Source organism: Ambystoma mexicanum, chromosome 1q (assembly GCF_040938575.1).
Source record: "Ambystoma mexicanum isolate Mex_15411 chromosome 1q, UKY_AmexF1_1, whole genome shotgun sequence".
Classification (NCBI taxonomy): domain Eukaryota; kingdom Metazoa; phylum Chordata; class Amphibia; order Caudata; family Ambystomatidae; genus Ambystoma; species Ambystoma mexicanum.
Window position 1 is genome coordinate 1,202,665,345 of NC_090922.1, and position 14,216 is coordinate 1,202,679,560.

A 14,216-nucleotide genomic window follows, 5' to 3' on the forward strand; every position below is an offset into this window, starting at 1 on the left:
TATGCTCCCTGGTACACATCAACATCATTGGTGGTGCCAAGGCGGAACGTGAAGCTCGAGGAGTTCCCCAACATGGACAACAGCAGACGAAGGAAGAGGTCCCTGGAGGCAGCACTGCCTGCCAAGATTGAGCAGAGAGAGAAGCAAAAAGGGCTAACCAGAGTAAATAGGGGGGGAGAATTATTTATCAGACAAGTCAGAAGAAGCATTGGACGAAGTACCGGCAGAACACAGACTGTTTAGCACAACTCATATGTTCTTTGCATTACCGATACCAGGAATGCAGACATACAAGAATGCCAAATGGTACGGATAACTCGTTGGGAGCTGATGTGACAATTTGACAGTGAATGGGTTCAACACCATAAAAGAAGAGCTCAGAGCAATCAGTTTGGTGGCTCTCCAGAATAGATACATCCTGGATCTCCTCATGGCGATGGAAGGAGGCGTTTGCGCAAAGAAAGGGCGTTCATGTTGCACATTTACACCAGCTAAAAATGTAGATAACAGTTGCACAACTAGCACAGATGCATGCGAAGATGGAAGATGAAGCACGTGGGACAAGAAAGGACAAGAGCTGGTTGGCATATCTATGGTCATGGATGCCATCTTGGCTGTCTGATGGACTGAAGGTGATACCTGGAGCACTCGTACTGGTAGCATCATCAGTATGTGGGATCCAGATATGCATTGGAAGGTGTAGGAAAACAACAAAAGAGGCAATTGGGATGCAGATCCTGATGGATTTGAACACAGCGGAAAGAAAAGATGACATTGTGAGAAAGAGAGACGGTCTAAGGGAGAGAATCACACAGTGTGACCCATTTCCAGAAAAAACAATAAATCTGGACAATCCCTGTGATTCTAAGGGGTATGAAGGGAAGTGGGTCTGGTGCAACCCTGAAGAAGTATGCTGTTACATATACTGGTCTTTCGATGACCATACAAACTATTATGGACACCTCTGAGGAATAACAAAAATATGGCGGTCCAGAGAAAAGAATTGGACATTGAGATGTGGGTGACAAGTCGACCGGTGGGAGGGGTGGGGGGGGAGGCTGAAAAGGGGTGGTCGAATGCTAACCCTGCTCCCCCTCCCATAAGATAAGACACACGAGTTGGAAGAAGAACCGAAGATACCATGATCGCCCATACCAGTTTAGACTAATTCCCAGTGCCCCTATGATACATATGTATGCCAAGAGGTACCCACTCAGCCAACCATACACTACCCAGGGTGGATGAGGAGCCTCAGGATGCAACTAAGGAGACCACAATTGAAAGCCTCGACTAAAGCGCCAAGAAGCCATGCAGGACGTTGTTATAGACACCATGACATAGCAGCGTTGGACATGCAGCACACATGCCATCCGCACACAAACCGCACACCCAAATACATGAATAACATATGCAGAACAGTTCTATAAGATAGAGGGCAGATACATCTGCCTTTGCTTTTATTATGTTATCATTAGCTTAACGGCAACAAATCAGAAACCACAAGAAGAAAGAGATCCTGAGCAAGCTTGCAGACGCTTACATGCAAATAACCTATGAAACTGCAGGAGCACCTATCGGACCTGACAGGACCAGTGTGTTACTAACATAAGGAGAACTATAGGAAAACACGGACATGTAGAAGCCATGCTATGGCTTAGGAAAATTACAATAGGCCACAACCGTCTCTGTAAGAGCGGAGCTCAGACTGAACAGAAGAGCAACCATATGGGACACGGCCAGCTGCCAAGGCCACCAAGATACGAGTGACATTCCATTCCCTGAATAGCAGTAACACCTGCTGCAATAAAGACAAATAAATCCACATAAATCGGTGTAATGCAGAGCTCCAGAAGCCCAAAACACGGTCTCTGAACACGTGACTCAGCAGCGCGAATGATTAATCGAAACCAGCACTGGGAACAAGGAACAGCCTCACGCCTCCAGACAGAAGCTTGCAACAAAGTTGTTACAGTAAGAGACAATATTTGCATGATGTGAACGGGCACTCGCATAGAGTTTGGTGGTGCACACATGTTACAATGCAGACACATAGTTGTTCTTATTACTGCGAAAAGATACACCTCGAGCTGACAATCATTTTGGATCCCAGGCCTGGGGAGGTCAGCTCTAGCCAATCACAACTCAGGACCCTTGTGGTGGGTAGCAACGGGCAAGAACCAATGATCGGACCGTCACACTGAAACATTGTTTAGTAACAGCAATATTGGGATGGGCCAGGCCTGACATCTGACATGTAAGAGCCAGTAAACAACAGGTTTAGGGTCCACTATTTGTGGACTACCACTTAACACCCAATCCCGAAGAGTGATGGGTTTTTTGGAGAAGGGCTCAGGTTGTGATGTTTTTGTGACGCAAGAGTCCATCAAAACTGGCCTGCGAGCCAGATCTCACCGAGATGTCCTCCGATTTCTTCTGTCCTTGTACTGATCCCTGTTGGTTTTGGCTGTAATAAACCGCAATTTGAACTTGCTGTGTATCTGGGCCTGCGTTCCTTTTGGGATGGGAAGGAGTTAAGCCTTCCATGAGTTCTTGGTTCGCTGACTCCTAGTAGCTCTCAAACCTACCTGGGAGTTCATTCTCAACACTATGGGCCTCATTCCGAGTTGGGCGGTAAGGGTTAACGGTCACCGGTAAGGAACCCGGTGCCGATAAACCCTTACCACCCAATTCTGAGTTCCCTTAGCAGGACCTGCAAAGGACGTTTGGTCTGACCACACGTCCTTTGCGGATCCCGCTAAGGGTCCAGGGCGCTAATAACGGGCCCGCTATTTGCGGGCCCGTAATTAGCGCCTTCCCCATTCCCATTGAGCCCTATGGGGGCTCAAATGGGAATGGTTGGTTGAATGGGGACTTACCGGGTCCGCACAGGTTGGAATGTCCCAGTAAGTCCCCATTCAGCCAGACCGGACCCGTGTTTGGAGGCAGCCATGGCGCTAATAGCGCCATGGCTGCCACGAAACTCGGAATGAGGCCCTATACCTGTACTATTTCTCAAGTGACTGGTAATGTCATAGCGCCTGGGCTTTGTGTGCTTTACAAATGTAAAAATAAACAAATAAAAATACCAAATACCCAATTTCTTACATATGCCGGAACAATGGTGGTTATCCTTAGACTGTGGCCAGACTTCCCACAAAATACAAAATACCACCGAGCATGAGATAGCTACGGCGATAAAGCTATTCGAAGATGGAAGGAAATGGGTGTCAAACCTACAAACCGCACTTATAGCAGATCAGTACGCGGGAACTAGGAAAGTTAGGAAGTGGATCTGAGTAACAATATAGATGACGCAATGTGGAAAGAGATCTTACAGCATGTCAGAAAGCTCTCTGCGAATAGCAGTTTAAAACAAATTAAATACAAATACATGCACAGAGTATATTTAACACCTGAGCGTATACATAGATTTACACCGGAAAGCCCTGCTAGATCCAAGGCGTAATCAGCCAATTTCTTACATATGATCCGGAAATGCCCGTTGATTTGATCCCCTGTGGCAGCTAATGGCTAGGCAACTTACGGAAATTACAAAATGGGTGTTAACAGTTAATCTAATTGTATTTCTACTGGGCAAAATCCATAAAAAGGAGGACAGGAAAGTTTGAAGGAAATGTATAGCACTGGGATTTATTTTGTTAAAGCGCAAGATTGTAACACAATGGACGAGCGCTACTGCAACAGCCCTTAAGGACTGGATGAGGGATCGGATTAAATGGTCCACCTTTGAAAGAGATTTACATGTTCAGAGAGCCATCAGGGATTGTTATGAAGAATTCTCTCTTTAGGCTGAATTTCCTAACCTAGCGAGTCCCCCAGCAGCTTTGCTGGATTTCTGGAGTTTGTTTTTTTCCTCCTGCCAAGAGTGAGACTCTTTTTCTCCCACTCTTGGACATGTTTATGGTGTTCCTTTGACTGTTAATGTGTTTTATGAGCTATGGGGTCCTTTACTCCACAGGGTCTCATGTGTTTTACTATGTGTGTTACACAGCACCCTCCGTGCAGTGACAAAGAGGTGTCATAGTGACACCCCACCATAGACTCCATACCCTGGGACTGACTACTGTCTCCCATGGCATGTAAAGTCACCATAGGCTTTACTAGTCCCAAATTATTAACAGAAACCAGTACAAACCATCATATTGTGGACGTACTGGTTGGGGCAATTCGATTGCCCCAGGGTCTGTTAGTCGAGGGGGCACGTCTCCGTCCCCCCTGATCGAGTTTTGGCTGGTGACAGTGAAAACTACTTTTTATATTCGACCGCAAATATTTCCCTATGGGATTTTCCCATTGTTCGAGGCTACCAACTTCAATTATTTAATTCTCATAGCCTTGAACATACAGCTGGTTTATTTAATTAATATTAATTCGCCGGTTGGTATTTTTTGCCAGGACTCGATTCTAAAATGGTAACTCAAGTTGCACTCTTGTGTGATTGGCCCAAGTGGTGAGCCGGCCGGCTCACCACTTAGCATGTTTGATTGACAGCTAGGCTGAGTGAATGGGGGTATGCTGCATAAAAGCAGGGCTTTGGGGACTGGAACTTCAGAAGTCGCCACAGGACCTGAGAATCCGACAAGGGAGAAGCTGAGCCGACCTACGACGACGACACCACCGGTGGAGCCCTGCGGAACCGACTCACCACTTCCCGACGACACAGAAGATCTCCCGGCTGGAGAGGCTTCTTCCCCTGACTGGTGGGCACAACCAGTTTTATCTTCCTTCTTCGCACCCCAGACCGGTTTGTGGTCGAACTGCCCGTGCCAAGCACCCCGGCGGCCAGATAGCCACTCAGCACTGAACCACGAATCAACGGACCGCTCCTCTGCGTCTGGTTTCTACTCCTGTCTTCCTCCCCGACGAGATCCTCTCTTCCCCCGGACGAAGCACCGACTTGCATCCGCTGCCAGGAAACAACTGCCCCCGCTGGAGTGTTCTCACCACTTTAAGGTACTGTGTCCTCCAGGCCTCCCTTTCTAAAGATTGCTACAAGGTAATAACTCCTTAACCTTCTGGACTGGGCTGGCCGCCTTGACCCTCTAACTGGTCCCTTTCTTTGGTCCAACTCCTTTTTGAGCCATTACAAGACTTTTGTGCGCTGCAACCGTGTGACCTTGGACACATTTCGTTTGATCCCCTGAAAGTGGATCCGGCCTATTGAACTCTAACCTCACGGTTTTACTTTGCCTTCCTCTCTTGTTATGTTCTTGTAAAAGTGTTGGGATCTGTTTCAACTTGTTCTCTGCTTTTCTCTCCCTTTTAAAAACAAACTATTAGAGTGCCATCTACGTTAAGCGCTCACCACTGTCTGAAAATAATTGGGGCTTTACTTAAAACGTGTCTAATATTCTTTTAAGGGAGTGTATATCTTTTAGTGACCGTGTTTTTGAACTGCTTACTATTGGTGCCTGTGTGTTTTTCGAGATGTGGTTTTTAAATAAATAATTATATCTCTTACACCAAGCCCTGGTCAGAGTTTACTTGTTCTGGTGTGTTCTCTTGACCTATTGTGAATACTCTGTATACTGCCTAACTCTTCTTGAGGGAAGTTTGACTGCTCAGCCACAGCTACCAAGTGAATCTGTGTGGTACAGACTGCTACCAAGTGGGTTTACTGCCAAACAAGAGTGGCCTTAAATCTTTTGCAGTGGTCTCAGAGGGAACTGCACAGGTTTCTGCCTAACAGGGATGTAGCTGCAAACCTCCATATAAAAAGAGACGAGATCCTGACCCTACTACAATACACATCCAATGTGAGGCCACTATCAATTTTTAAATGTAGTATGTGCCCTTAATCCTAAGGGGACAACATTTATTATGCCTCGATTATGCCCCCCTCCCCTACCACACAGTTGGAGGGGAGGGGGTTTCACAGTATTGCCAAATGGGACAGGAGAAACTCCACTAGTAGGCCCACAAAATGTGTGCAACACTACTCACTGCATTAATTACGCCTTTTCTGTCAATATATTGTTGTTTTAACCTGAAATAAAAACACACAAAAAACAGGATCTAGTAACATTGGTACTATATAGACAGCAGTTTACATTTTAACAGCAAAGTAAAAAATAAAAAGATAAATATGACAACGTCGATATTTTTTACATTTTATTTTAATGAAACAATTTAAATGTTTGCATCAAAAGTGCAGATACATCTATTTTCTCCTGAAAAAGTAATTTCATTACAAGAGTTTAAGGATTTCAAAACATAAATAACTTTCAGTTAATTTATAATAACTTAGAACCTCAATCAACATCTCATTGCATTCGTTTTTCCATTTAAAGTGTGCATTTTTTCTTCTTTACTTTTGTTTTTCTGGTATTCAAAAATGTCAACAAAAACTTGGCTATAGTACTGGGTTGAACGGGCATTTTGTTTGTTGAATGACTTGAATGGAAAGAACAGCCAGCTCAAGCTTTTTTCCTGAACTTTAGTTGGCTAATAACGGAGCTGTTAGAACACAGCCATCTCCTGACCTCAGCCGTCAGCGCAACCACACACCATCTGGTGCGTCATCTAGCTTAATTCCCCACACAACTTATTGTTCAGCCTCAATCTGTCCACTTAACGTCCGCTTTTTTGCAGTTGCTGCCTAGGTGCGGGCAGTTCCTTTTTGAGCAGCAACAAAAGTATGAGAGCACTTCAGTGCAATTGTATTGGGCTTTTTTTCCATCTAGTTTCCATCATCGATCAGGGAGATTTATCACTGGCACCCACTGATCCAAGTAGCGGCTTTCTTGACAGAAGCAAATCACCTGGTTTAGAGCTGGATCTTTCCACTGGGACGCATGCGGATTCTGCAAACAAATATGCACAGTTAAGGGTTGTGAACACAGCGGGAATTCATGCATTATTTAAACAAAAGGATACAGGACTAGGAAATCAAGTGTCAACTGTTCACGTTATTCCCTAGCTTCAAATGCGACCCCTCCCCCCCCGGCCCCCGCACCTCTCCATTTTACCCTTGCTTTCAAATCAACCCCCTGGAAATAAAGATCGTAATATAGCAAGCAAGAGGACAATGCGTTGCCGTCCTTAATCTACACACCAGAAACGCCATCCTTCCCTTTCTTCACTGTGTTTCAGATTGTTAACTGCGCAACCTTTCACATGTTAACGGAGCTCTAGAATTTCCAAGTTCCATAGATGAAAGATACCCAATCAGTCCCTTTTGCTCTCTTGGAATTCTGTAACTTTTAGTTTCGTCTTTTCTATTTTGCATTTTGGACTACAAATCCCAGATTTCCAGTAACAATAAGTAAACTTGGTGGCTTTCTCGCTTACAGAACTGGGAAACCTTAAAGGGCTGAATTTATCAGCAAGGTAAAATTATACAGTCCAGCGCCTGAGCAGCAACACCAAAACATCTTAAGTGGACGACGTTCATCACTGAGAAGCTCATCTAGTTCAGTTTTTAATAGTCCTAGTTTTCCGTATATTGAGGGACTAAAAATCCCAGAAAGCAATTAAAGAAAAATATTTACATCAAGAATGTGTTAGCTACTCATGCATGACAGGGAGATTTTCGATCTCAGGGCTGCACATGTGAACTCTTTCTAAATCTTCCTGCCTCTACTCTTCGACCTTTACGATCTTTGCGAGAATTGTCCTTTCCTTGGCCTCAAGCCCAGGGATCGTATCTCTCCAGCTCTGAAATCTATTCACTGGCTCCCTGTGGCTGCAAGGATCAACTTCAAGACCCTCTGCTTCGTCCACAAGGCTTTCTGGGGTCTGGGACCGCTCTACATCCAACTGTCGCTCAAAAACATCTTCCTTCTCAAGCTCTCCGCTCATCCACCTCCAACTGAGGGTCAGTCGCTTCTCCAAGTAGAGAGATGGGGGCCGATCTATCTCATCAGCTGGGGCCTCCCTCTGGAACAGCCCCCCTGCCTGTTTGAAACTTGAGCAGAACCACCTCTGGTTCCAGAAGCAACTCAAGAGCTTCCGCTTTCTCTCTTCCTCTCCCCTGCACTGCACTGGTCACCTGATCACCCTGTACCCTGTTCACCCCCTCTGAACTCGGGCCCAGGCTCCTGCATGTCCAGTTGCCCTTGCACTACCTCCAGGCTCCCCGGCACTTAAGGATCTGTATCTGCAACCCTGGGGTCTCTTCTCTCTGCACTTATGAGCCACCCACTAGCTGCACTTGTTAGGTAACTACACTTCCCCCTTCTCCTCCCCCCTGGCACTTCTCCCCTTCCCTCTTCCCCGCACTTGCGCGATCTGAATCACACAAGGCCTAGTAAGATCATTATTTTGTCCTCCCTTTGTTTCCCCCTTCTTGTCTTGTCGCACCTAGAAACACTTGTGTACAGGCGCGTTATAAAATGCCACATCATATCAAGAAGAGAGCCTGTAGTAAAGTTGGGTAATATTTTTTCAGGATTTCAGAGCAGTCACGCTTTTCCATCATCATTTACTTTATTTCAGTAGAAAATACCATGATAGTGCATAAAAACAGAACAAATACAATACACAAACTTAACAGACTTCTTAGAAAATCATAGCAGCATCATTCGGTATAACCTTTAGCCACACAATAAATATTTTGAAGCATTGGTCTACCCATTTGCATTGCTCTGATTGTTAGGGCAGACGTAATGTCAAGTACAAGTACCCTTGCAACCGAAATATCTGTTATTTGCTTTAGGTGAACCAGTGCCACAGAACATGCTCATATTCCTCATGGTCTGAGTAGCGGCAGAAGATTAGCGTCCCCGATTTGTGTATACCTATAGTACATTAATTCTTCAGCATCAAGCAGAAAGAAAATAAACCATTATAATTCCCCCCCGCCCCCAGTCCCCCAGACACCATTTTTCCAAAGGGGAGAATCAAAATGTCAGGCAGCACCTGGCAGCTGACTTCTTGTTCTACATCTGGGCACAGCAGAAGATAGGTTTATGGTCTTTCCATCGAAAGGGTTTCTACCAAAACCCTTTCCAACGAATATTGTGCATCAAATTATTTTTGCATCAAATGCATTTTTTTGAATTTTGTGGGGCCCCCCTAACCTCCTGTTTGTTACCCTTAAAACCCACCCCAACGACAAATAAGCCTTTAACCCATCCAGCAGACTTAACAGATGGAACCGAATAGACATACTGGTTTGAATGAATGGAACGGATGGTATAGATGGAACAAATGGAAGTTGGAACAGATGGAGCAGATGGGAAAGGAAGAAAAGGATGAAGTGGATAGAACGGATGGAATGAATGAAACACGTAGAGTGGATGGAACGGGTGGAGTGGATGAACGGATGGAGTGGATGAAACGGATGGAGTGGATGAAACGGAAGGATCAGACGGAGTAGATGGTAGGGATGGAACAGATGAGTAGATTGAACGGATGAGATGAACGAGCAGATTGAACTGATGGAAAGGATGAGTAGACTTAACGATTGGAAAAGATGAAAAAGATGGATTAAAGGGAGCAAATTGAGTGGATGGAACGGATGCAGTGAATGAAAGGGATACAGTAGACGGAACAGATGGAGCTGATGAAACAGATGGAATGGATGGACAGGTGGAGCGGATGAAACAGGTGGAGCAGACGGAACGGATAGAGCAGACGGAACAAACAGAGCAGACGGAACAAACAGAGCAGACGGAACAAACAGAGCAGACGGAACAGATGGAGCGGATGGAACAGACGGAGTGGATGGAACAGACGGAGTGGATGGAACAGACGGAGTGGATGGAACAGACGGAGTGGATGGAACAGATAGAGTGGGCGGAACACACGGGCGGATCGAATGAATAGGATGGATTGAACACATTAAACGGATGGGAAGGATGAAATGGGTATACAGAATGGATCGAGTAGATCATGTGGATGAAGGGTCGAGTGGATGGAATGGATATAAAGACTAGTATATTAAATGGATGTAACAGACGAAATGGATGAACAGACGAAGTCGAATGAACGGACAGAGTAAATAAAACGGATAGAATAGATAGTACAGATGGAGTGCTCAATCTCAAGCGTTTTACTGATAACCACCATATCGCACTACCACGCTTACTCTCTCCTATACACCACTACTCAACTAAAACACAGCGATACTATGACACATTCGGTATAGCTGTTCTCATACTAACACCTGCCACATACTCCCCATCATTCTAATTAAACACAGCTAGCTGAGCACAAACCGCGAGCTTAAGTGTCTCCTCAGGCCTAACACATCCAGAAATCAGTCTGGGTGTCCACCCTCCAGAATGAACACATACAACTGACCACACCACCACCACACCTACTGCTAAGCAGCAGCTATCATGCAACTCCCACACCAGCTACACACATATATGTTTTTTTTCCTCTTTTTTTCTCTCTCTCTCTCTCTCGACCTGAACTACGGTTCCTGAGGGCTTTCAACCTACCAGCGCTTTGAGATCATACCAATGGTACATAAGGCGCTATATAAATGCCAAGTAACATAACATAACATAACATATATCTATCCGATGCAAAAAAAATAGCATTCGATGCAAAATTTTCGATGGAAACCCTTTCAATGGCAAGACCAGATACCCGGAAGATCATAAAGTGGGTGCGATATGTGATCTTATTCAGATGATCTATGGTCTTGTAGTTTCCCCATTAGTCTTTTGTGCATATTTTTTTCTTGGTGCACCTTCAATCATTTCTTGTTTGAGGAGCAAAGAATGGAGCTGTAGTGATGTCAAAGCACGCTGAACAGGTGTCCAATAACAATGTAGCTAACAAAAATGTAGTCTGTGAAAAGGTTGTGCTGAAAAGGCGCCTGCAGTGAAAGCGCTGGCAAGCAAATGTTGTCAAAGATGCAGCTGAAAAGTAGCAAAAATGTAGTGCTGCTAGGGTCATTGATAGGGTTAAGGAGTATTTAGTGGACTCACGATTGCCTGATTTAGGGTTCGGCTAGGAGTTATGGCAAGGATAGGGGTTAGGGTTAGAGTAGAGGTTAGGGGAGATTAAGTGTCAGGCTAAGTGTTATGGCATTGGTTTGAGTAAGTGTTAAAGAAAGGGAAAGTGATGTTGGAAAGAGCTGGTGATGTTGGCGTAGGTTAGCGGTTAGGATAACCCCAGTGTTTAGGGTGAAGTAAGCATTAGGGCAAGTGTTGCACTTAGGGTCAGGTTAGTATTACAGTAAAGGTTTGGGTTAGGGCAACGGCTATGTAATTTGTGGTGAGCTGGTGATGGGGTTGGAGATAGGTTCACTATTCATTTTCTATTTATTTTGCATTCAGTAATATGCAAATAAAATGCATTAGCACGCTGAAGGGTTAGTGTTCTGTGAGAGTTCAGGGTAGGATAAGCGTTGCAATTAGAGTTAAGGGGAAGGTTTAGGAAGGAGTTAGGATGATTGTAGACGTTTTGTTCGAGCTTTGGCACATGTTTAGGGTTACAGCCTTGTACTTTTGTGTATTTAAAAATAGCTTTTTTGCGCCCTTACTACTGGCAAGCATGCATTACTTGTAATGAATGGCTACATTTTTTTTAAACTGCGTTTTGCTCACTACATTTTCAATTGACTACATTTTCCTGGGGACATTTTCACATAGAACCGCTGAACGGGTTGAGCGATGGTATTTTATAGACATCTCTGAGGCATACATATTTCACACTAGTTTTTAGTAGCACTATGTGCGGTTCGTTCACAGGGATAGCCAGAAGCAGACAGGTTTCGTTTTTAACGTGATCTAAAATATAATCCTGTCCCTACTCACTTTGAAGCAGGAGGAATATGTTAAAGTAATATTGCAAACAAAATAAACCCTTCCCCTGATCCCCACATGCCACTTCTGTAAGACAACGCCACAATGTGCCAACTAAATAAATAAGGACGAAAGCACAGTGTGGCTCCCAGCTTCAGACCCTTTATACAATCATTTCCTGTTCTACAGACTACCTCAAATAGGTCAGGAGAGAATTTCAGATGGCTTTTTTCCAGACTCTCGATACAATGCATCAACTACAGCACATGGGAAGTTGGGCATCATTGCTGAAGCCACAACAACAAAAAACAAACAAAACAACTGCAATCAATAGCAATTTTCTCAACTGTTAAAGGAAGACTTCTGGAAACTATGGAGCCTACTCAATAACACTGTAGTGTGCGATGAGCAAACTGCTAATGAGATCCCGCAACCAGCAGCGAGTGCACACAAATCTCCCTACATACAAAGGACACTCCCTGAAGGTAGTAGGTGGTTCGGGCTGAAAGCACCACTAAGTACCCTCCCATTGTATATCCGAGTGCTGGATAGGATTATCAGACACCACAGTTTTAGGTTTCTCCTTAATCATCTTGTGGCACTGTACACTTCTGCGTCCCTCCCGCACTCTGTGATCGAGCGAATACGCTCGTAAAAGCAGCCTTAACTGCCTATGCAGTTCAGCATGAACTGCATTACCCAGTCTTAGCCGGACCTGAAAACAACTCTGCGGTGCTCAAGTGCCAGTACATTTGACAGGCCAGTTAGTGCAAGTTTTGGGGAAGGCCTCCTAGGAGCTTTCTCCATCAAAGGAACGTGCCCTTTACTTCCCTACTTCACACAAGGAAACAACCCACCAATCTATTAGTGTCACCCGTGGCTCTATACAAGTGTCTATGCACAGCATTTCCTCCCGTGTGCGAACCTGCTATCAAGTCTAACAGGCTGCAATCCTAGCAAAATAACAAGCACTGGGACTCCACCCTGTTAATGAAAATTACAACGTAGCTGGTGATCCCCTTCCTGTCTCTAATAACACTACAGACATTAACCTGGACTCCAGCTTTAATAAATCTTTAATGTTTGCTGACTCCATTCCTTTGGAGAGAGACCAGTTTCCTGAAGCCTTGGTTCACACCAAAGAGAAGGACGAGACGCAGTCATTATCTCCGCTTAGTGAGCACATTGCTAACACTTCTCTCCCCGGCACAAAACACCCAAAATGACCCTCTCGTTACTCAGGCAAAACTCCCTGACCTCCATTCAGACACTGGAAATGACTGAGGAACCCCCTCCCAGCAATTCTTTTTCCATCTCTCTGCTAAACACCTGATCACTATGCCAACATGGGATCGAGGTCGCTGACCACATCTCCATGCATATAGCAAACATGCTCGTAGTAACTGAGACATCAGATTAGGCATAACATCGCTATGAAAGGGAACAATCTCCCTCCTACCACAAAATTTGAATTTCGGGACTGTACTAACTAGAAGTTCATGACATCACAAACCTCAAATCCACCTCACGTCTAGGGGACTTCATGCCACACCAATAGCCTTAAAGACTCGTTGGACGTCTTCACCCCCTGGATCATCGGTACTATTTCTTTATCTCAAATACTAAAGACTGCACCAAAAAAGCTTTATTATTCAAAACACTTGAATACCTCTCCCGCCTCCCTTTGAAATTGGGGGTTTCACCCTGACCCCCACCCCAATCAACCTCTCCCCAAACCCGCCTCATACTCACACACACACACACACACCTTTTCCCCAGTAGCCCCTTACAAACGAAAACACTAAGAAACACTCCTTCTGCCCAGCCCCCTCCCCACCACCACAAACACTGTCCCCTTTCATACACACACATGTACCTGTAACTCGTCTTCCCCTGCCCATCTCGGTCCGCCTGTCAGCCTCTGCACGCACTCATGTGCAGCAGGGGCGTGACAGTTCTGATTTAGAAAGACTGCACAGATCTGTCTTTCTAAATACCAGGATGATCAACATGTCCTTCAGGGATGGCATGGTCCCCGCCTCACCAAAGGACAACTGGGTAACTCCCCTACTAAAAAAAAAAAGCACACTAGACTAGACCCAACCATTACCAAAAACTACCAAATCTTGTCTCTCACTCACAAATACCAGAATCTTGTGCCCCCTCAGTACCGGATTACAAGGCTCTGTTGCATTCTAATGACAACCACATATTGCATCAATGCAAAAAGGTGCCCCTCTCTCGAAATAACACGGCATGATAACCTGTTCAGTGGCTTTTAACCACTTTGAGAGTTCGCAGCCATCTGCATTTTGCTCACTGTACCTTTCACAGATGGGAAATATCCATTTGCATATCAGCCTTTGTCCTGCCAGTGAGCAAAAAGCATGCGTCCGCTACCTTTTTTGACACATATTGCATCAGCCATGCTACCGGTTGAAAAAATAATTCAGAGGCACAAGCTTTGAAATCCATGCCCCACAAGAATGGCAT

General features: G+C 45.0%; 1 protein-coding gene across 1 annotated transcript in view; it reads right to left on the minus strand.

Annotated features, from left to right (window-relative positions):
* Window positions 1-6,119: 6,119 nt before the first annotated feature.
* GADD45A (growth arrest and DNA damage inducible alpha) overlaps window positions 6,120-14,216 on the minus strand; it is a 78,085-nt gene continuing 69,988 nt past the window's right edge. Inside the window, exon 4 of the mRNA XM_069641938.1 lies at window positions 6,120-6,824. Within this exon, the coding sequence (XP_069498039.1) occupies window positions 6,711-6,824 (114 nt within the window). The 3' untranslated portion in view covers window positions 6,120-6,710. The remainder of the gene's footprint in view (window positions 6,825-14,216) is intronic.